The sequence below is a fragment of the Bactrocera oleae genome, chromosome 2 (assembly GCF_042242935.1).
Source record: "Bactrocera oleae isolate idBacOlea1 chromosome 2, idBacOlea1, whole genome shotgun sequence".
NCBI lineage: Eukaryota > Metazoa > Arthropoda > Insecta > Diptera > Tephritidae > Bactrocera > Bactrocera oleae.
The window spans coordinates 14,587,380-14,610,486 of NC_091536.1; the positions used below are offsets into that span (position 1 = coordinate 14,587,380).

General features: G+C 30.5%; 2 protein-coding genes across 5 annotated transcripts; one reads left to right on the top strand and one right to left on the bottom strand.

Annotated features, from left to right (window-relative positions):
- The first annotated feature begins 113 nt into the window (after positions 1-113).
- On the top strand, positions 114-12,142 carry Mps1 (Monopolar spindle 1). 2 transcript variants are annotated; one of them, XM_036378089.2, is made up of 8 exons: positions 114-294; positions 354-458; positions 510-1,602; positions 1,658-1,764; positions 1,846-2,006; positions 2,069-2,283; positions 2,357-2,533; positions 11,970-12,142. In XM_036378089.2, the coding sequence occupies exons 1-8, from the start codon at positions 215-217 to the stop codon at positions 11,991-11,993; spliced, it is 1,962 nt and encodes a 653-aa protein (XP_036233982.2). In that variant the 5' UTR covers positions 114-214; the 3' UTR covers positions 11,994-12,142. The 2 variants fall into 2 exon arrangements, with proteins under 2 accessions (XP_036233982.2, XP_014094022.3); XM_014238547.3 differs by lacking the exon at positions 11,970-12,142 and adding an exon at positions 3,185-3,569 and having other exon boundaries at positions 116-294.
- On the bottom strand, positions 8,852-22,860 carry alt (aluminum tubes). Of its 3 annotated transcripts, none has more exons than XM_014238543.3 (6): positions 22,712-22,860; positions 13,873-15,940; positions 12,795-12,896; positions 12,192-12,668; positions 10,906-11,022; positions 8,852-10,829 (listed from the first exon to the last, which is right to left on the bottom strand). In XM_014238543.3, the coding sequence occupies exons 2-6, from the start codon at positions 15,916-15,918 to the stop codon at positions 10,821-10,823; spliced, it is 2,751 nt and encodes a 916-aa protein (XP_014094018.2). In that variant the 5' UTR covers positions 15,919-15,940; positions 22,712-22,860; the 3' UTR covers positions 8,852-10,820. The 3 variants fall into 3 exon arrangements, with proteins under 3 accessions (XP_014094018.2, XP_036233977.2, XP_014094021.2); XM_036378084.2 differs by lacking the exon at positions 22,712-22,860 and adding an exon at positions 22,417-22,434; XM_014238546.3 differs by lacking the exon at positions 12,795-12,896.
- Positions 22,861-23,107: the final 247 nt, after the last annotated feature.

Here is a 23,107-nt window from a genome sequence, read left to right on the forward strand (position 1 = left end):
TCTGCTGCAAATATAATACATTTTCTCAAAACATTTAAAGAGGCCGTCAAACTGTACAATTTTTCCCACTAGACGGCGCAATTTCCCTTTCTGTGCTCTGTCTAGTAAGCATTATCAACTGTCATTCCTTTAATTTTGATTTTGATTCTTTAAATTGTGTTATTTTAGTTGGATTGTTTTTTATTTCCGATTTTAATATTTTTGCGACAGTTTAATGTCTTTTCACTATCCACGTAGAGTAAAAGATTTACCTGCTTTAGAACCGGACTCTGACGATGAAGATGTTAATCAGGAGTATTGAGATTATTTGCATAATATAAAAATAAAAATTATTAAAAATCGTTTCTTAATAGGCATAAAAATGCAGATGAACTTCAAAAAAACTCATCGAAGAATTATTTAGCTGTAAAAGAAGCTCCCCAAAAAGTATTGGGAGCTTTTAGCAATATGCGAATGTTGTGAGTAAGAAGAAACAATTATTATGTTAAATATTAATATATTATATTTAGCCCCAAGCGTTGCTCAGAATTACCCACCCTCGATTCAGATGAGTCCGAAGAAGAAGAAAATCCCAATACTGATAATCTTAATTGTGCTATATTAAATGATTCCTTTATCATGAGTCCTGCGGATAACTCTGTACTGAAAACACCCGGCCCGCCATCAGACGTTAAGAAAAAGCGTTCTGCTGGTAATCTCTCATTTCTTACAGATTTTAATAAATTGGCCTTAGACACTGAAGGCAAGGAAAATATAAATAAGAGTGAAGATTTGTTAACGGCAGTGGTTGAAAATATACAACCAAATGCCGCTAGTACCGCAAGAAAGCCACTTTTAAGCCGACCAGTCACTTTGTGCGCTCTACAAAGTATACAGGAAGATAAAGTGGCAAACGATAACACTGCCGAAAATATAGACCGTAAAAGTAATGAAAACTGTGCTGGAGGTGTTTTGCAACGTTTTAATTCTAATCCTACACCACCGAAAAATTCAAAGTATTCAGATTTAGAAACACCACTTCGGCCAAACAGCACAGCATTTATTCCTGCAGCAGCTTCTACAAATGACCATATTGTTGACTCGCAATTTGCTACACCCCAAATTCGATCATTTTCAGTACAGCGGAGGCCACGAGGCTTGTGTTCGACGCAGTCTCAAAAAGAGCGTACGGCAATTGCAAATGAGTTCCGCTCACAGAAGGTACTGTTTCAAACGCCGATGGCTATAACGCGTCCACACGTTGTATGTTTACCCAATGATAGTATTACATTATCACTTTGTGATTCCATAAATGGTGTTGAAACCACGCCGAAAACTACCGAAAATATACAAGAGAATACTCAGAAAAGTAATGTAATTAAGCAACAGATAAATGTTAAATCGAAGAAATCACTGGAGAATGCTTTTTCAAACCCAGATAAACAGGAGGAGCCTGATGGAAAGAAACCACCTAACACAAAGAGTTCAGTATCGAATGAAAATAATGGTATTTTGCACATTAATAATTCTGATTATACAATCATAAAAAAAATCGGTTGTGGAGGCTCCAGTTCCGTTTATTTGGCAAAAAGAAATTCAGATGGTAATGAATGTGCACTAAAGGTAATTTACCAATTCGAAAATACTAAACAGTTATACATATTGGTATTGTATTTAGGTTGTTGATTTGCGTGGTGATCCAGTTGTTGTTGAAGGTTATTTAAATGAAACAAAACTATTGGCAAAACTTCAAGGAAACATCTGTGTGGTGACACTTTTTGAATAGTGAGTATAAATAAAAGCAGCAAACTTGCTAATTCATATACTACTACTCTTCTACTTTTTTTTTTTTTTTTGTTTTCACAGTCAACTTTTGCGTAATGAGTCACGACTCTTTCTTGTTATGGAAAAGGGAGATTCGGATTTACATAAAATTTTACAGACATACACCACGAATTTGCCGCTATATGTACTTATGAATTTTTGGTATCAAATGTTGCAAGCGGTTAATTACATACACCAAAATGGTAATTTGCAAAACTTTATAAAAATTAAATATATATATTATTCTATATTTATCATCGTACAGGCGTTATACATTCTGACTTGAAGCCAGCAAATTTTCTGATGATAAATGGTCGTTTGAAGTTAATAGATTTTGGTATTGCCAGTAACATTGCACTGGACTCAACAAGTATAATAAAATTTTCTCAAGCCGGAACATTTAATTATATTAGTCCGGAAGCACTAACCGATACATCAACGGGATCTAGCCCGATGCGCAGCAATCAACCAAAAATAAAGGTTGTTGGCAATTAAAAATGTAGATTAATATGAAAGCGACATAAATTTATTTAGTTATCTTTCATGTTTTTAGATATCAACGAAATCTGATGTTTGGTCTCTTGGATGCATACTATACTTGCTGCTTTATAAGCGCACTCCATTCTCGCATATCAAAAATACATATGCCAAAATCAATGCTATTACAAGTCCTACCACAAACATCGAATATCCTACAATTCCTTTATATTATCCAGCAATGCTTGTGCACGTAAATATTTTTGACTAAATTTAATTAATTTTACCAATTGTCTGCATGACAAAAAGCAATATGTATCCATGAAACGTTAATACTCATTAGGGTATAGTTCTTGAATCGAATTTAACCGAATAACTGTTTTTTTTTTTGACAAAAGAACAGTAAAGTAGCACATCGTCGATGGTTATTATTTATTTTTGATTAAATTTTAGTTTTATTTTGTAATTCCGAAAAATTTAATTTAAAATAATTTTGTTTTTAATCCCAAATACCGATTGAAAAAAAATGTTTTTGATTCGAAAACCCGGTTAAGAATTAAAAATAAATTTTATAACTATACACCGGATTGAAAGAAAATTAGTCCCAAATATATAATGAGAAATAAAAAAATAAATTGTTCGCGCTTGCGTACTTCATGTGCAAGAGCTCGCATAGCGGCATCATCTACAATGCTCTAGAGCGCTTACACATTCAAACGATTTATATTTTATCAATTTTTAATACTGACTTTGGGATTAAAAATTGATAATTTAATTTTTAATTCCAAACAATAAGTAAAAATCTTAAAATCGGATATTTAATACAAAATTTTTCAATTAAAAAAATCGCAACTGTACACATGTATATACACAAAATTTTAATTATTGCTTTTATCGCTTTCAGATGGCAAAAAATTGCTTACAACATAATCCAAAAAAGCGTCCATCATGCGCTGAACTACTACAGTATCCATTTAATATGATTATACCGATACAAAATTTAGCGGTACCATCTACGATTAAAGAAAAAAATTAAAACTCAATATACATATACATAGCGTAGTGATTAAAATCTTGATTTAGTTTATATTTCATCCTCGATTTATGTAGGTCACACATCTATAAACTACAAATGCTTTTACATTTACATATACACTATTTATAAATATAAGTACAGAGGAATAATAAATATTTTTTAAAATATACATTTCTTGTTCATTAGTAAAAAATGATTGCAATTGCAATCTGGCACCTCATATAGCAAATAAAAGATATATTACAGCAACATAGCGCTTGATCTTTGATTCATGAAAACTTGGTGATTGGCTTATCGAAGAAACAACTGGTATAAATCACATAAACTAGCATTAGCAATTAGATGCCCATATAATATCTTGCAACTAGACAACTTCATTGTTGTTTTCACAAACTATTTTTCCGAGCAGTATCGCGTCAATATTTGAAACTGCATTAAACTTCCAATGTAAGACTTAATTTGTCTTTGAAACAATTTCAGGCATAATTCTACTCACGACGAATTTCTGCCATATTTACGAAAATGAAAATTTGGTGGCACTTTATTTAGTTCCTGAATTTAAATCGAATTTAAATTTTCGTACAATCAATTTCGATAGAACAAACGAGGAAGCAGATGAAAATAACAGTAGCAAAACCTAAATTGCTACGGCCAATACCAGTGTTCCCGTTCATTTCAAATAAACCGCAATAAAATAAAAGTCAATTTGTTCGTTATAATTTAAATATGTTTATTTTTGTTTATCATAATATATCATTCCTTCATAAATTGCTCAAACTGTTTTCCTACCATTTTCACTTCGACCTGCCATCAAGAAAAATTCAACCATTACTATATGTTTAATTATGATCCAACACTGAATCATTCATTCGTGTGTAAAAACATGCTTAATTATTAACGCTGGTAATACTGCCTAATTAACTTGTATTTCCCATTTATTTATTTCACTAAACCCATTCAAAGGAAGCAGCAATATAATACTCAAACCGCTTCACTTTTCTGATCAAAATTATATCCGCAGATTTATTTTCAGTTTTAAGATCTGCTGTTTACCTACATTGCATACATATTTCTCCGCTATTCAGTATCGATATTTTTTACTTTTTTTTTAGTGGCGAACGCTTTTTAATTGCATTTCATATAATGATTTTGGTTATAATTGCCAGTTATTTTGCAATACAAGATTGGATTTTAATCAAATTGGTATGTAGTGCATATTGAAAAAAAAATATTGTTTGTAGAGTAGTAGTTTGTTTTCTTTATTTTGTCGGCTTTATGTTTGTTTTTGTAGAAATTAAAAAAGGAATGCTGAAGCTGCTTGAAACAGGTATGTCGGTAAAATTAGTGTACATATACTGTTTTTGTTTTTTAACATCATTTTTACATTGTACATGGAAATATGAAAATATCAGTTTTTTTTTTTTAACATTTACGTGAAAAGAAAATAATAGTTTACTAATTTTAGGCGACAACCACTTTTGGCTTTTATAAATGCTATCATAAATATAACTGAGCCAATCGACTTTAAATTAAAATTTTATGCCTTCAGTCAATCGAATTATGAAACTTAAAATATCAATTAATGAAATAATAGCGTAAAATGGTAATTAATTTTTAGCAGTTACTCATTTGAAGCTCATGTCAGCATAAGTCTTTGCAAATTTGTGACCACAGTAACAAGCATTTCGCAGTACAATTTCCATTTACACATACGAGTAAATAAATTGCAAAAAGTGAGTTTGTTCATATTATTATTACTGAGATTAGTGTAAATACCCCACACACAGTTTCTTTTAGTTTTATTTTTATTTATTTTTAATTTTTTTTGTAATACTCGTACGCTCAGTTTAAATTTATCTACTTTCTTTAAGTATTTTATATAAAAATAGATTAATTTTTTATGTGTATGTATGTTTAAGTAAATGTTGCTGTTGCTAAGGATACGCGTTTCTTGTTCAATTGTTCATATATCGGTCAGTCGTTGAAGTCTGTAATGTCTTAGCAAAACTAGTCTCTTGCTTGTTTTCATATTTACGCATCTATGCAAATAATTTCTTTAGTTCGGCAAGATAAAATAGTCAGTTAAAATAAAGTATACATATAAAATATTTTAAAACCTTTTATAATTTGGCAAATAGAAATATAGAAATTTTTCAATATTTAAGAATTATCTAAACAACACATTCGCTTATTCTTAGTATATCCGGAAAAGGGTTGCAAATAATGCATTAAAAAATGTATTGTTTATATATATATATATATTTTTTTTTTATGTAATTACAAAAATGTTTATTAAAAATAATTTTTAATCTCAAATAGCGGATTGCAAATAAAAACAAAATTTTTATTCCTAACACGGGAATAAAATTTTGAGTCCCAAAAACCTAATTAAAATGTAAATAAAATTATAAAAAAAAAAATTTAATCCCAGGCATATAATTAAAAATTAAAAAAGAAATTGTTTTAGGATTAAAACATGTACGCGTTTGCATACTTCGTGTTCTATCATTTTGTGCAAGACCTCGCACAGAGCTATCAGTACACTAGAGCACTGGTCGGCAAACTTCCACATTCAAACGATTTTTATTTTATTAATTTTTATTTCTGATTTTGGGATTAAAAATTGAAAATTTAATTCGAAATCAAGTATATTGTAATTTTAAAAGAGAACACATTGTTTACATCTTTATGTTAGCTATAACGAAGCAGAATATTACTTTATTTGATTCATTACTTTAGTGACTTTATTGGTTTTAACTCTTGAATAGAAACTATGATTAAGCCAACAACAGTTTTATTTTCTCGTTCTTCGCATTGTTTTTTCAAGCCTAGATTTTAAAAACAAAAGAGAGACAAAGAAACATTCTATTCGTTAGATATTATATATTTCACTATATTCGATACTTCAATATCCATTGAATTATGATACAATTAAATGATTTGGCGCTTTGATATCGATTTAGAATTTAATAGTGTCACACGTGGAAAAAAAATCAATATTAAAAATTATTTGTACGGATTCATATGTTTATTAAGAGGTTAGGGGTAGACAGAGTTATCAAAAAATCAATTTTCTTTTGCATAAAATATAATATCATATAAATATTCTCTGAAAATTTGATGTAAGTCCGACAAGCATTTTTCGAGTTATTCGGTAATTAGCAAAGGCTTCTCGGGTGTACATAAAATTTCAAATGCGCTATAATTCGAAAACGCTCAGTAGATTTAAATCTGATTTATACAGATTCATATGAAAACATGAAAAATTAGTGTCTGGTCCAAGGATATACAAATGTATGTATATATAATATATTTTTTTTATTTCGATTTTTAATACACACTTAACTGTTAGTTTTTTCATGAAAATCTGGAAAACACTTTGCTGATCCCGGAGGTGGAAAAGTTATTTAAAATAGTTATTTTTCATGTATCTGACTACACCTAACCCCTTAACTCGTTCTCATGTTTCTATACTTTTTATTAAAATTTATAGCATTAAAACTGCTACTTAGGATACATAAGAGAAAAATCGATTTATTTAACGAAAAGTATGATTTCTTAACATTCCACATTGCCACATGAGCATTATCAATGTTTGGACAACTTAAATGATTTCAACTATTTTCTAACGTTTTCGAAGCAAACTCAAGACTATAGTTAAAATTTATGTTTATTATATTTTAACTAAGCACTGTGTGTCCTTAAGCAATTTCTACGTTGTGCAGTGTTGTTGCTGCTTATAAACTCAATGTGTGAAAAGTTACAATGCATTTTTCGAACACAATCACCAATGAGATTGCTTGCAATAAGCAACTTTCAAATACTATTATAACGTCTACAGTTCATACTTTTGTGGTGTATAAAATAACATTAATTGGTTATGTGTATGTATTTATGTATTTTCATGTATTTGTATGTATAAATGCAAAGACGTTTCATGGAACACAAACAGCATAATTCTATTCAGCTTTGCAGCGCATTACATATTCTTCGTTTTTCTATCCTACATCCATCTCATAATCGGTACTGCTAGCTTGTTATTGGTTATATAATTCTTGCATTTCATAATTACACTGCAGTGTAATTTGCTGTATCAATTTACTTTTAATCATTATCATTTTCTACCTTTGTTGCTTTCGTTTTGCATATCAATCATCAAACATTGCACAGTTTTAGGCTTATACTAAAATCTATATTTTTTGCTATTTTTTTGTTTCACATTTATTCACGCATAATTGGTTTGTTTTTTTAAATTTAACTTTATGGTTTTTAATATCTTTAAGTTTTTATCTCCTACTATACTGTATCATAATTTTAGAATGATTCATGTTGCTGCTGTTTGTTTTTTGCTACTTTTTCATCGCTTATTGTGCAAATTAATGCTTACGAACATTCTGGTTTGCTGATAGGTCTGCAAGTATTTTCTTATAATTTTACTTTTGTAAGCTCCTGTGAGAAATATGCTTGCAATTGGCATATTTTGTTATGCCAGTCATTATATTCCACTCTAAGTCTTTGCAAATTTGTGACCACAGTAACAAGCATTTCGCACTACAATTTCCATTTACACATACGAGTAAATAAATTGCAAAAAGTGAGTTTGTTCATATTATTATTACTGAGATTAGTGTAAATACCCCACACACAGTTTCTTTTAGTTTTATTTTTATTTATTTTTAATTTTTTTTGTAATACTCGTACGCTCAGTTTAAATTTATCTACTTTCTTTAAGTATTTTATATAAAAATAGATTAATTTTTTATGTGTATGTATGTTTAAGTAAATGTTGCTGTTGCTAAGGATACGCGTTTCTTGTTCAATTGTTCATATATCGGTCAGTCGTTGAAGTCTGTAATGTCTTAGCAAAACTAGTCTCTTGCTTGTTTTCATATTTACGCATCTATGCAAATAATTTCTTTAGTTCGGCAAGATAAAATAGTCAGTTAAAATAAAGTATACATATAAAATATTTTAAAACCTTTTATAATTTGGCAAATAGAAATACAGAAATTTTTCAATATTTAAGAATTATCTAAACAACACATTCGCTTATTCTTAGTATATCCGGAAAAGGGTTGCAAATAATGCATTAAAAAATGTATTGTTTATATATATATATATATTTTTTTTTTATGTAATTACAAAAATGTTTATTAAAAATAATTTTTAATCTCAAATAGCGGATTGCAAATAAAAACAAAATTTTTATTCCTAACACGGGAATAAAATTTTGAGTCCCAAAAACCTAATTAAAATGTAAATAAAATTATAAAAAAAAAAATTTAATCCCAGGCATATAATTAAAAATTAAAAAAGAAATTGTTTTAGGATTAAAACATGTACGCGTTTGCATACTTCGTGTTCTATCATTTTGTGCAAGACCTCGCACAGAGCTATCAGTACACTAGAGCACTGGTCGGCAAACTTCCACATTCAAACGATTTTTATTTTATTAATTTTTATTTCTGATTTTGGGATTAAAAATTGAAAATTTAATTCGAAATCAAGTATATTGTAATTTTAAAAGAGAACACATTGTTTACATCTTTATGTTAGCTATAACGAAGCAGAATATTACTTTATTTGATTCATTACTTTAGTGACTTTATTGGTTTTAACTCTTGAATAGAAACTATGATTAAGCCAACAACAGTTTTATTTTCTCGTTCTTCGCATTGTTTTTTCAAGCCTAGATTTTAAAAACAAAAGAGAGACAAAGAAACATTCTATTCGTTAGATATTATATATTTCACTATATTCGATACTTCAATATCCATTGAATTATGATACAATTAAATGATTTGGCGCTTTGATATCGATTTAGAATTTAATAGTGTCACACGTGGAAAAAAAATCAATATTAAAAATTATTTGTACGGATTCATATGTTTATTAAGAGGTTAGGGGTAGACAGAGTTATCAAAAAATCAATTTTCTTTTGCATAAAATATAATATCATATAAATATTCTCTGAAAATTTGATGTAAGTCCGACAAGCATTTTTCGAGTTATTCGGTAATTAGCAAAGGCTTCTCGGGTGTACATAAAATTTCAAATGCGCTATAATTCGAAAACGCTCAGTAGATTTAAATCTGATTTATACAGATTCATATGAAAACATGAAAAATTAGTGTCTGGTCCAAGGATATACAAATGTATGTATATATAATATATTTTTTTTATTTCGATTTTTAATACACACTTAACTGTTAGTTTTTTCATGAAAATCTGGAAAACACTTTGCTGATCCCGGAGGTGGAAAAGTTATTTAAAATAGTTATTTTTCATGTATCTGACTACACCTAACCCCTTAACTCGTTCTCATGTTTCTATACTTTTTATTAAAATTTATAGCATTAAAACTGCTACTTAGGATACATAAGAGAAAAATCGATTTATTTAACGAAAAGTATGATTTCTTAACATTCCACATTGCCACATGAGCATTATCAATGTTTGGACAACTTAAATGATTTCAACTATTTTCTAACGTTTTCGAAGCAAACTCAAGACTATAGTTAAAATTTATGTTTATTATATTTTAACTAAGCACTGTGTGTCCTTAAGCAATTTCTACGTTGTGCAGTGTTGTTGCTGCTTATAAACTCAATGTGTGAAAAGTTACAATGCATTTTTCGAACACAATCACCAATGAGATTGCTTGCAATAAGCAACTTTCAAATACTATTATAACGTCTACAGTTCATACTTTTGTGGTGTATAAAATAACATTAATTGGTTATGTGTATGTATTTATGTATTTTCATGTATTTGTATGTATAAATGCAAAGACGTTTCATGGAACACAAACAGCATAATTCTATTCAGCTTTGCAGCGCATTACATATTCTTCGTTTTTCTATCCTACATCCATCTCATAATCGGTACTGCTAGCTTGTTATTGGTTATATAATTCTTGCATTTCATAATTACACTGCAGTGTAATTTGCTGTATCAATTTACTTTTAATCATTATCATTTTCTACCTTTGTTGCTTTCGTTTTGCATATCAATCATCAAACATTGCACAGTTTTAGGCTTATACTAAAATCTATATTTTTTGCTATTTTTTTGTTTCACATTTATTCACGCATAATTGGTTTGTTTTTTTAAATTTAACTTTATGGTTTTTAATATCTTTAAGTTTTTATCTCCTACTATACTGTATCATAATTTTAGAATGATTCATGTTGCTGCTGTTTGTTTTTTGCTACTTTTTCATCGCTTATTGTGCAAATTAATGCTTACGAACATTCTGGTTTGCTGATAGGTCTGCAAGTATTTTCTTATAATTTTACTTTTGTAAGCTCCTGTGAGAAATATGCTTGCAATTGGCATATTTTGTTATGCCAGTCATTATATTCCACTTTTATGGTTACTGTCTGCTTCTCTATGTAAGTAGTTGGCTGTTGTATCATATATTGTTCACGCTTTGTTGTATTTTGGAAGGCATTACATTTTAATTGCATTTTTCTAACGCTAAACACACTCCAATGATGCGACATTAAATGCCCTGTAATTAATTAAAATAAATATATTAATTTTTTTAATCAATAATTATACATATTATAACTAATTAGTTAGCTCACCTCCGCTCCATTTGAGTGCTGCAATCTAGAAATTTCCTCATCCTTTGCTAATAAAATGCTTTGCCATTTCTCGTGCTCTTGCAGCGCATGCCCTTCAAGAGCTGACAATGTGTTACTCTGTAGATCAATTAAAAAAAAAAAGTTATTACTTTCACAAAGATAATAAATTGTATATAACAGATTTCTATACCGAAAACTGTTTGAATTTAGTAAACTATTTTTAAATTTCTCCTTATAACATATGTATATTAATTAGGGCGTCCGTTATTTCCTTAGTTGATTTTTTTTTGCAAAGTAGATTTTTAGCTTTTGACCTAAGAAAAGATGCAATGTAAACAACCGCGTTATTTTCAATTTAAATCGTGCTGAAATCATATTTCCTTCCCCATGTACATAACATAATAAAGATTTTTTGATATTTTACGTTAAGGCAGTAAATCTACAATTTTGAAAAAGTGATATTTTAATAAAAAGTTTTCCGCTTCAGAATAAGGTCTTATTGATTTTTATTACAATACAATACAATACAATAAAAATATTCCTTTAAAAGTTATACGTAGTCAAACTTAAAGATCTAATGAAACTGAACATTCATACAAGTGATTTATATGTACAATACATTCTATGTTGCTCATACGACATGGTGTATCGTATAAATACAATACATTTGATGCATAACTTTAACTGTGTATAACTTTCGGAAAATTTTGTATTATAATATCATTATTTAAAAATAGTAGGTTTATTTTTTTTTTTATAGATACAAAATTTATTGCAAAAAACAAAAAATCCCAAGTAAAATGTATGGAAAAAGTAAAAAGATTTAGGCACGGTTAAAATTGAAAACTTTAAGAGCTTGTTTATACTGAATCCATTTTTAAGACAAAACTGAAACATAAGCGGGCGTTTGCAAAAAACAAAAACAACTTGAGAAACAACGGACACTAATGTATCATGTATGTATGTATATATATTGTATATGCTTTTTGTTTTTGCAATAACATCTGAATACATAAACTACAAAAATTATGATCTTTTCTAATGAATTTAAAAATTTATTTTAGAACATTTCTGTCCGGATTGTATAACAACACTATCTATACATATATGTATTTACATCTGGTAAACCACAATTTGGTGCAAAAATATTTTCATAGCGACTTTTTGTAAAACATACTTCCAATATTACGTGATATGTAATCCCATTAACTTGACTTTATAATAAATAATTGAAGCCTCAATAAAAATCTCGAAACAAAACTTCAAACCAAACTTTTTTTACTTACAGTCTTCTTAACAAGCTTAGTTAACTCATCCACCTTCGCGCGCAGTTGACTATTTTGCAGACGCAGTTCAACTGCATCCACATCATTGTCATTACCACTACTTCCACCATCACCACTACTGTTGCTACTAATACGATTATTGCTATTGATTAAGTTATCATTATGTGAATTGTTATTTGTGTGGCTTGAAGAGGTGTGATTACTGCTGCTACTGTTGCTATTAGATTGTGTTGATTTGTTACTACTGCTGCTAGTTACTTTATTGACTGCAGCTAATTTCAACTGTGTGGCCAAAACCTGTTCCACCCACTGCTCAAAAGATACACTAAGCGCGGTGCTGGCACAAGCTTTAACTGCCTCTGGATACAGACGCTGGAATATTTCACGCACATGTTTCTCGTCATTAGCGGAAACTGTTGTGGTATTGGCTGGGGCGGAAGTTTGTTTTTGCGAAGCTGTGAAAATTTGCTGCTGTTGCTGAAAGACAAAATTAAACAATTAAAGATTTATGCAGGAATTGTTATAATTAGCTTTTAAAGTGAAAGAAAATTCTGTTTAAACGTTTTTTGTTTATAAAAGTTATGGATTGAAACATGCACTTACAACTAAGCTTGCATTTACGCTCGTAGGCGCTTTACTTTGTCTAGCTGTTGTTTCACAACTTTGTATAGCTTCAACCAACTTCCAGTTTTTCTTACGCAAATCCTAAAGCGAAATATGAAAACATATTAGTACAAGAATAAAAGAACAAAAGTGGAAAACCGAAATTATTTATGAAACTGTGTGTGGTAAGAAATTGGAAATACATGAATAATTAAATGAAAACTGGAAGTTATAATCAAGTTTTTTGGAAAGTCGCAACAATGACTTGGATACACCGTTCCCATAACAGTCGGATTTACGTAACCGGAACGGACCCGGATTTTTTCCGGCCAAGGACTGTCAACTCGACAAAATTCTGCCGCTACAGCAACAACAACAACATGTCCGTCTATCCGTCCGCCTACATATAGGCTGAAGGACTTCCTCAGTTACCCTAGTTTCTGAGATATCGATCTGAATTTTTGCACACGTGCTTTTCTCACCAAGAAATTGCTCATTTTTCGGAACCGCTGATATTGGACCACTATAGCATATAGCTGCCATACAAACTGATCGATCAAAATCCAATATTTGTATGGAAAACTTTTTTATTTGACAAGATATCTTCACTAAATTTAGCATAGCTTATTTTCCAGGCAACGTCACAACCTTTAGCAAATAAATTGAACAGATCGGACCACTATAGCATATAGTTGACATACAAACTTACCAATCATAATCAAGATAAAGATATTATAAGAAATGCACCTGTGATTTTATAAATTAAAATTTATTAATTAAAAAAAGGAACTAAAGGTCTATTCAATACCTGTTTTTAAATTTTTACTAATTGACGGTATCAAGCTGTAATAATTGAATGCTTGTAGTGTAATCGGATTTTATGCGAATCCTCTTAACGATATGTGAAAGTAATGATGTTTTATTAGTAATTAGTTATTTGCTGAGCACAAAATAAATGGGAGAAATAAAAATTATGTAAGCTAATTTCTTTGAGCGGTATAAGCTTTGCGAATTTTGTGGGCGTGCACTTGTGCACTTTTATAAGTATTATATGGGTGTAACATATGTTCTAACTTACATCGTTCTTTTCCTTTTGCTCCTGGAGTTGTTGCAGTAACTCCTTTTCGCGTAGGTTTAATTTGTCCACAGTCTGTTCGACTTGTTGCAGTTGCTGGTGCTTCCTACCGATATCTTGCTGCAGTGACTGAACCAACTTTTGCAAATCATTATTAGTTTGTGCATTAAGTTGCGTTTGCGCTTCTAAACAGCTCAACTGTTTTAACAATGAAGCATGCTTAGTATTAAATTCCGAGAATTGCTCCTCTTTCTCAGCCAATTGTAGCTTGAGTACATCGTATGTGGCCTGCAAACCAGATTGTTCCTTAGTTTGTTCCGCTGCATGATTATTTACGCCGGCCAATTGTTGTAGCAACTCGTTATTTTTAGCTTGCAAAGCGGCTATCTGATTCTGCTTCTCAACCAAATCGGTGTTTCGTGCCTCAAGATCTTGCCGTACTTGAGTCAAATCGGCTTTTATTGATTCTTGCGCATTTTGTAAGTTATGTAATTCCAATTGCCGTTCAGCGTTTTCGATTTCAAGTGTTTTCGATTTTTCGATTTCTACAATTCGATTATTCGAGATTTGTTCGAGCTCTTCACGTTGCTGTTCGAGGATACTTATTTGTTGTTTTAGCTCTTCATTCGCCTGATTACAGGCGTTAACCAAGCAGGTTAGATCGTTAATACACTTATCCTTGTGCGTCGATTCGCATTGTAAGCGTTGCAATTGTGCGAACAAATCTTGGGAACCGTTTTGTTTTTCAAGTAAAAGTTTGGCCTGGAATTGCTTACGCTCCTGCGCGAACTTATCGTTGAGCGCTTGTATGTCCTGATTGAGTGAAGCAATCTGTTGTTCTTTTGAATTAATCGTTTCAACATAATTTTTGACAGTGGCATTCAATTGGGCGCGTTCTGCATTGATCTCTGTACGTAAATCACGCAATTTAGCTTGAATACCTATGGAAGCTTCTTGTTCCTCGGCCAAAGCCTTCTCCTTCTCTTCCAATTGGCGTTTTAATTTCTGGCATATATCGTCAGACCATTCCGAATGAGTTGCAGGTGTATCCTGTTGCTTATTCAACAGATAATCGATAAGTATTTGTATCTCGGAACGATTAAGTTCAGCGCGGCGGAAGAGATTCATGAGTAATGAAACGCCAATAGTATCTGAATCTGAAAGTTTATCAAGTGCAAGTACAAGCTCTTTGGTGGCAGCAGTCTCTTTGTTTTGCTTCTTATTTTGTTGTTTTGTTTTATTGTTTCCGCTGGCATTATTAGCAACATGTGCCTTTGGAGAGCCGTGACGTACTTTCTCATCCTGCTGTTTAAGCTCCTTTGCAACTTGCGGTTGAACAACTGGTTCGGCTACTGGCGGCAGCTGTTGTTCAGTAGTTAACGTAATTGGCTTTTCGACTGTCACATCTTTTTTGTCTTTTTTACCATTCTTTTCTTTTTTATTATTATCCTTCTTATCGTGTTTTTTTAACTCAACTGTATCCTTCGGTTGCTTCGTTTCGAAAGTATTTGCTGGTTCTTCAATAACCAAATTCTCTCGCACCACAACTGGTTCATTCTTGTTTACTAAAATACCCGAAGTCTTGCTCTTCCTCTCTTTCTTCGATTTCTGTTTTGAACTGCCGCCTGTTAAATTCTCTTTTTCACGCTCAACGATACTGGCGCGTCGCACGGCTTCTGGAGTGGCGCCAACAATTACTTCTGGATCTGGTTCGAATTCAACATGAGATTTAGACAAACCCTGCGGCTCATCATCCACTGATGTTGGTTCGGACTGTGCGTCGGAGTCCTCCTGCTCGGTATTGTCTTTTTGTTGTTCACGTTGTAATTTTTTCTTCTCACGCTTCAGATCCTTCTTCGTGGTTTGTTGTTTTTTCGGTTTCTTTGCAGCCACTTTGCTCTGGGCGTAGATTTTGTCAGTAAACGCTTTCTTTTCGGCAACGACATCTTCGAATGTTTTACGTCGGAAAATGCTATTAATGAAGAGAAGCGAGCAGAGAGAAGCGAGAAAGATGCAGGTAATTACAACCAATAAGTGAAAGTCCATCATTGCATAATTTTATCGAACGAACCTGCGTAAAAATAGTAGAGGAAAACAGAAATTACCAAAATGTTTGTTTAAATAATTATTTTTAAATAATAAATATTTCAATTAAACCAAAAATAACATGTTAATTTCGGTTTCAGACAGACAGACAGACAGACGGAAAAGACTAAATCGACTCAGCTCGTCACGTTGATCTTTTACATATGTATATACTTTATATGGTCTCCGGCGTTTTCTTTTGGGTGTTACAAACATGTGACTTAATATTATTGTTCAGGGTATAAAAAAAAAGAGGTAAAATTCAATAATAAAATTTATATAATATTATAAATAAGGAAAACTCTTTGCGATTGCGGATAAGGGTAAAAAAAAAAGTCGAGTAAGCAAAAAACATAAAATAGTATATTTAGTTTCACAATATTGAATGCTGCTCCGCAGTGTATTCTGGCAACACTAAACTGTGCTAATATGTTGCTTTCAAAATAACCATGTCAGCCTTATTAAGGCATTTATATTTTTAACTTCACTTATTCTTATCTAGCGATATACATATGTATATATTTTAAAATGCATATACATCTGTATGTACATATAAAAGTATATATGTAGATGAAATTTAATTCTATTCTGAAAAATAATTTAATTGAAGACGCGATGTAAATATATTCGATTAATATACAACTGCAATTCGCAGAAATGCTTATCACTTATTGTAAATGTAGAAATAAACGGAAATCTTATCAATGAAATGCCATTTTTACGCTCAATAAAGCATTAACACAACCGTTCGTTGCGTCTGCTATAATGAAATATTCGCATTTTAGGTTTAAATAGTATATTTCATAAAATATTTAGCTATGTCTGACAAACATATGTACATCTGTATGTATAAACAAATAATTCATTGCCAAAAATCTGTGATAAGTAGTTGCGGACATGGACGTTTGAATATAATGACGTGTACTTTTGAAATTAAAAGTAAAAATACAATTATTTGCAATGCCGAGAGTAGGCGACTAAAAGCAAAAAATGTTTTTAATTTTGGATTGATGCGTACAGAGTGTATATAGGTAATTTCCAAGTGCTAAATAAGACATATATATTGTTATAAGACGTGTACAAAGTACACCTGCATATATATGTATATGGGCAACAACCTTCTTTACGGATCGATGTTCAAGGTTCCCTTTGGGTATACTTCTGTCCTTATCTTAACATTTGCTCTGTTTAGTCAAGCTTCTCGTATGGAAGTACAAATGTATGTTTACACAGTGCCTACAAAAATTGTATATTTAATTTATTATACCAATTGGTAATCTTGATAAATTATTTATACTTTTTTTTTGAGTACACATACACATACTTTTATAAAAAGACGTCGGCTTTGCATTTTGTGGTACTTGGTTGATAAATATGTCAAAATATAGTGTTGGCGATCTAACGATTTCAAAGTGATACGGCAGTCATAAACATTAGTACGCAATACATCAATTTTTCCTCTGAAAAGTTTAACCTAAACAAGGTGTATTAAAAAAGTTTGTAACAGCCAGAAGGAAACGACGGAGACCTATAAAGTATATATAAATGATCAGCGAGACGAGCCGAGTCGATTTAACCATGTCCGCCTGTCTGTATATGCCATACATACATGAACTAGTCCCCCAGTTTCAGAAATTTGACTCGGTTTATTATCCAAGGCAACAATAAAATCTCCGAAGAAATTATTCTGATCGGACTACTGTTGCATATATGTAGCTGCCATACAAACTGACCGATCAAAATTTCTTTTTATACTCTTTTATGTTATAAGAAATGCACCTGTGAAGGGTATTACCGTTTCGGTGCAATTGAACGTTTATTCTTGTTTTTTTTTGCTTTTTTTGTATTCACATTAATTGCTTGGCCGCATGAATTTGTATTTGACTTAATTTTTCAATTTTAAGCATTTGATTTTATTCTACATATAATATATGTACATATAAATCTATAATAAATTTATTGAATGTTCAGTTTTAATACGAACTGTTTAATTGTTATTAATTAACAAAATTAAGTTTCACAATTTATTTATTAGAAACTATTATACACGTTACCGTAAGTTTTAAAACGATTAAAACGATGTATTTTATTTCGAATTGATATAAATTATTTCATATATTCGGCACGGGTGCAATAATGTAAAAAATAATTAAATACCTACTTAATATCTTTAATAAAATTCTTTTATTATCAAGCTTTATCGTAAAAACGTTTATTGTAAAACTTCCAAATGAACAACGGAAACCGAACATACATGAATCTTAACTTATATTCCACAATCTCCATCCTCTAGTTTTGTATAATATATGTACGCGTATACATATGTATGTATGTATTTATCCCAATTCACAAATTTTACCAAGTCACATTTGTATGCATTCAAATGCAAGAGACATCTATGGAGATTGTTGACGCAAAACCCGTTCAATAACGGTAAACTCATTGAAAACACAAATCAAATTCAGTACCATCCGTATAGATTTACATACCAAATATAAGTTTATTTGCGATGGATACATCTATGAAAATATGCCATACCACAACAAAACTTACATATTTATGTATTTTGGTGATTGCGTTCATTGGTGCGCTGTTTCATCAATAAATTGAATACACTTACTTTCAGTGGGTTCTTCTAAATTCTTACAGCCGGTTTAATCAGAAATTTAATTCAAAATTGATATCTTTTGGTGAGTCAGTTCCCATAGATTTGAAATTAATTTTCAATACTTTCGTGAAACCGGCTGTTAACATTTTGTTTTTATTTTGCTTTCTGTGAAATTTTTTTGAGTCATGATAAATTACGCGAGACTCATTTCTGAAATGTTTAACTGTTTGAGTGACGCCTTTGCATTTTTATAACTTTTAAGACTTGCGTGTGAAGCACACGTACACGAACAGAAATAGTTAAAGTCATGATTGAACTCATCCTATTCATAATTTTTGTCATTGCATAGGTATTTATTTTGCATACGTAAAACCCGTTACATTTGTTTTCCAAAAATAGCAAAGTTATGTATGTATGTATATATTTAACAAACCTTATAGATATACATATAATACCTATATATGTATGCAGAGATAACAAAAGCATGTATTATTAATAAAAATATGTAATTAAGAAGTCTTAAACAAAGTAAGTATACAAATGAAATGAATGAAAAAACAAAAAAAAAACGTTAACTTCGGTTCCACCGAAGCTAAAATACTCTTCACAAATACCAAAAACTCCATACAATAACTTGATTTCCAACGAACTGACTTGTGACAGCTACATATGTATGTGTGTATGTAAATGTTGCAGGCAATAACCATATGTAGCTTTAGTTAAGATATATTGTCAAATACAAAAGTTTTTCAAACAAGGCTAGATTTCTGATCGAGATCTAAAAAATTGAGGGACTACATAGTTCGCGTATATACAGACAGGCGAACATAGGTAAATCAACTCAGCTCGTCATGCTGATCATTTATATATACATATATATATTTTAAAGGGTCTCCGACGTTTTCTTCTGGGTGTTACAAACTTTGGGTAGTCAGGGTATAATAAATAATGATAAACAAAAACAAAACTATTTATTTCCTTGCCAATCTACAAATTCATTGAAGTTGTTCAACTGGATCAACTTTACGTTAGCAATTTCAAAAAATTTTTGGCTACAATTTTATTTTTGATCATGTGATATACAAGATATATTTAAAATTCGAAGCATGAGCAGCGTTCAAAAAGTACGGAGATTTAATTTTTATCAAGTATATTTTATTTCTCCCTCAGATAAATATAATATAATTATGCTTTGTTGTCGTGGTGGGACACCCTTTGGCAACTTCTTCGACTTTGTATCTGATACTAATAATGTTTAATTAATTTATTATTTCTTTTGTTAAAGTTTATGCCACCTATAAAAAATAATGTTTTTGATGAATTAAAGAACACATACGTAAGTAATTTGTAAACATCAAAGTATAAAAACGTTTAATCTAAAAAAAACGCTTATTTTACAATATGGCAATAATAATCATACATATATGGTATTTCACCTATACATATGTACAAATTCTCCCATATAGTATGATATCGTAAATCGTAAATGTTTACAAATATAAAAATTTTTGAAGATCCGGCATTATAAATATCACCGATTAATGCCTACGTCTCAAACGACATTTATACATACATATGTACATATGTATGTACATGAATACCTACATACATATATCTGCTAAGTATGTACGATTTAACAGTAATCATGCTTGTATTAATGGGCCGGATGGGCGACTCGGTCTAATGAATTGGATTTGGGTTAGACAGAAAAGCGGGCGATGAAGGGGGAAAGTGATCGTTTATTCGACCGTTTGCCGGCCGGTAGATTGAACAAAATACGTGTGTGTATTAATGTACATTTATTTGTTACTTTTGTTGTGGCATATCAAGTAATATAAACAACGATAAAGCGAAATGAAAAAACAAATAAGTATACGACCACGTACCTATTATATAGCTTTGTGTAACAGCCGATAGAGGTCATTAACCGGAAGAGTTTGATTGTGAAATGCCGACTTGAACACGACTTGATACTTATTACTGTTAATGTCCCAAAAATAATACAATATAGGTATATGGATCAAAAATTGATTAATTCCCATGGATTTAACAAATACTACGGATATATTAGCAGTTTAAGATTGATTTTTAAGTATAAAATCTTGCAAAGTTTGCTAGAAAATTTGAAGACGGATTAGCAAAACAAAAATGCAAATAAAACACATTGTGAGCATGCAGGTAAAGCATTATCAAGATTGTGCACAGTTTAAATTTAAAGCTCAACTAAATGATGGCAATAAAGTATGCGAAAAACAAATAAACTCAAATTTCAAAAGCTGATTTTAGATATCCAGAATATATGTATGTATATATGTAAATTCTTCACTTTCTACTTGCTGTATTTTGAACACTTTATTGACACATTTCATGACGCAGTCCGCAAGTTCACTCAACACAAATATGACAGATAGTAACACACACACATACAAAAACAACAATGTAGTAAATTAGACGGAGGGATAAAAGAAAATCTATTAGTAGGATATTATTTTAAAACGTCATCTTAAGTAAAAAAGTTATCTTTACAAGATTATTCGTTTCATTTAGAAATAAACATTTTTTTGATAAACAAACGTTTCTTGAAAATACCTCCTATGTGCATTTTAAAACAATTCAATTATGTCACATATCGTATGTGTGGATTTGTTTTCATTCATAACAAAAAATATCACTATGTATACAAATATATTCTGGTATTACTTTCATACGAAATCAAATAGTTCTCATTATGACCATAAACAGACTGTAATACAATATTCGGCAAGTGCAGGATATGCACACTAAAATGATCTTACAGTATTTATTTAGTTATTAATATGACGAATATCCTTATAATTAAATCTCAGAAGGCTCAATTAGAATTTGCAAACAATTCTTATTGGAAAATACTAGACCAGTTTTTATAAAGCCATATAAATTCATATATAAATGAGAATGTGAATATTTAGGCAAGTAAAATATAGAATGCAATTTTTAGTACCCGTATGTAATCGGTATATAAAAAAAAAAAGTAAATACGTAGATGGATGGGCACACAATTTTGGCAGAGAAATACATAGCATAATGTTTTGCTTTTATTTTGGCAAACAAGGCAATTATGTTAATAATCTACTAATTAATGAACCCGAGACATTACTAATACCAAAATTAAAGTATTAAAAAAAAATCTATGAAATTTGCGTTCTACTACAGTATTACTCTACAATTTTGAAGTTGAAAGTTGATTTTATCTACTTTTTCTCTCACTGTTTCGTTCCATTTTTAATGATGAACGAATAACTAAGAATGAGAAGATTTTCAGTACCACATACTGACCAGCTCATAAAATATACATAAATGCAGTTAATCATAGATCGCCTATACTATACAAATGTATTTGCATATTTGTTGAATCACTTAAAATAAAAGTTCCATATCATTGTAGGTTTTTAAGACAACTTGTACCTGCCAGTGGACCACGCCCTTCTAATTTCAACTGATTTTATTAAATTTTCTGGTCACTTACCCATATAACAAATGTAGCCTGTTTTGTATATGACACTTCACACTTCCTAATTAAACAAATCATTATTTTCCTAACAGCAAGGTAATGACTAAAAATATAATTTATATTTGTTCACCTTTCGCTACAAACATCCAATGAAACTATAATAATGAAATATTAAATATTTTTTGCACATATAATTATGTCAAATGTTATTTGTGATTTTTTATTACACATAATTCACCAATTAGTATTGCAACATTTCACAATAACTCCCGACAAAATCAAAAATGTGCAAATATAATGTATGGGACATCAAGAGTATTTTTATCGCAATTTAATTACAGTACCAGTAATGTATAATGCCTACCTAACCCTCACCAAATTTTTAATAATTTCACATTTAGAACCTAAAACATTTAATTTTATTGTTGCCTGACACCAAAAATGCAACGTAGGCAGCAAATTTCTTTTTCTTGTTTCTTTCTTTTTCCTTTTGGCACTTTCTGCGCCAGCACCGCCATTGCTGGTCACAGAAAAAGTCGGGACAATGTGAACGAAAAAAAATGAAATTTGCCGACTTGAGAAAAACCCAATTGGTTTTGCATAGTTCTCTTAACCATATGCTATTAAATGAAATGTGTTATATTTATAATAAAACTTACACTTTATATTATGCTTTCAAAATTCTGCAATTAATTAATTAAACACTTAACTTTAAATTTAAAGAGCACAAGTATTCAAATTCCGAAATCCTCTACTCCACTTGTTCGTCGTCTTCGCTTCAATCAAAAAATGCAAAATTTCTACTGTCACATCGACAACGTTGCCAGAGTTGAAATATGTTCAAAATTAAACGAATATAGGTTATATGAGGTGCTGATATTAACAACCATTTGTAATAAATATAAATTAATCATAATTGTAAATTTTGTATGTTATGCCTGAAACAAATTCAAATATGGCTTCTACCGTTCCCTTACCACAATATCAGCGAACGGCAATGAATATTCATTAACATTCTCTAATTATTACTTTCATTCCTCATTTTTTAATTGGGG

Bases quoted from the DNA above. Each gene is read 5' to 3' on its own strand.
- Mps1 (XM_014238547.3), top strand. From the start codon at position 215: ATGTCTTTTCACTATCCACGTAGAGTAAAAGATTTACCTGCTTTAGAA. The intron at 295-353 runs GTATTGAGATTA...GTTTCTTAATAG, and splicing joins GATGAAGATGTTAATCAGGA to GCATAAAAATGCAGATGAAC. The intron at 1,765-1,845 runs GTGAGTATAAAT...TTGTTTTCACAG, and splicing joins GTGGTGACACTTTTTGAATA to TCAACTTTTGCGTAATGAGT.
- alt (XM_014238543.3), bottom strand. From the start codon at position 15,918: ATGATGGACTTTCACTTATTGGTTGTAATTACCTGCATCTTTCTCGCT. The intron at 12,897-13,872 runs GTAAGTTAGAAC...ATTTCGCTTTAG, and splicing joins AGCAAAAGGAAAAGAACGAT to GATTTGCGTAAGAAAAACTG. The intron at 12,669-12,794 runs GTAAGTGCATGT...TTTGTCTTTCAG, and splicing joins GCGTAAATGCAAGCTTAGTT to CAACAGCAGCAAATTTTCAC.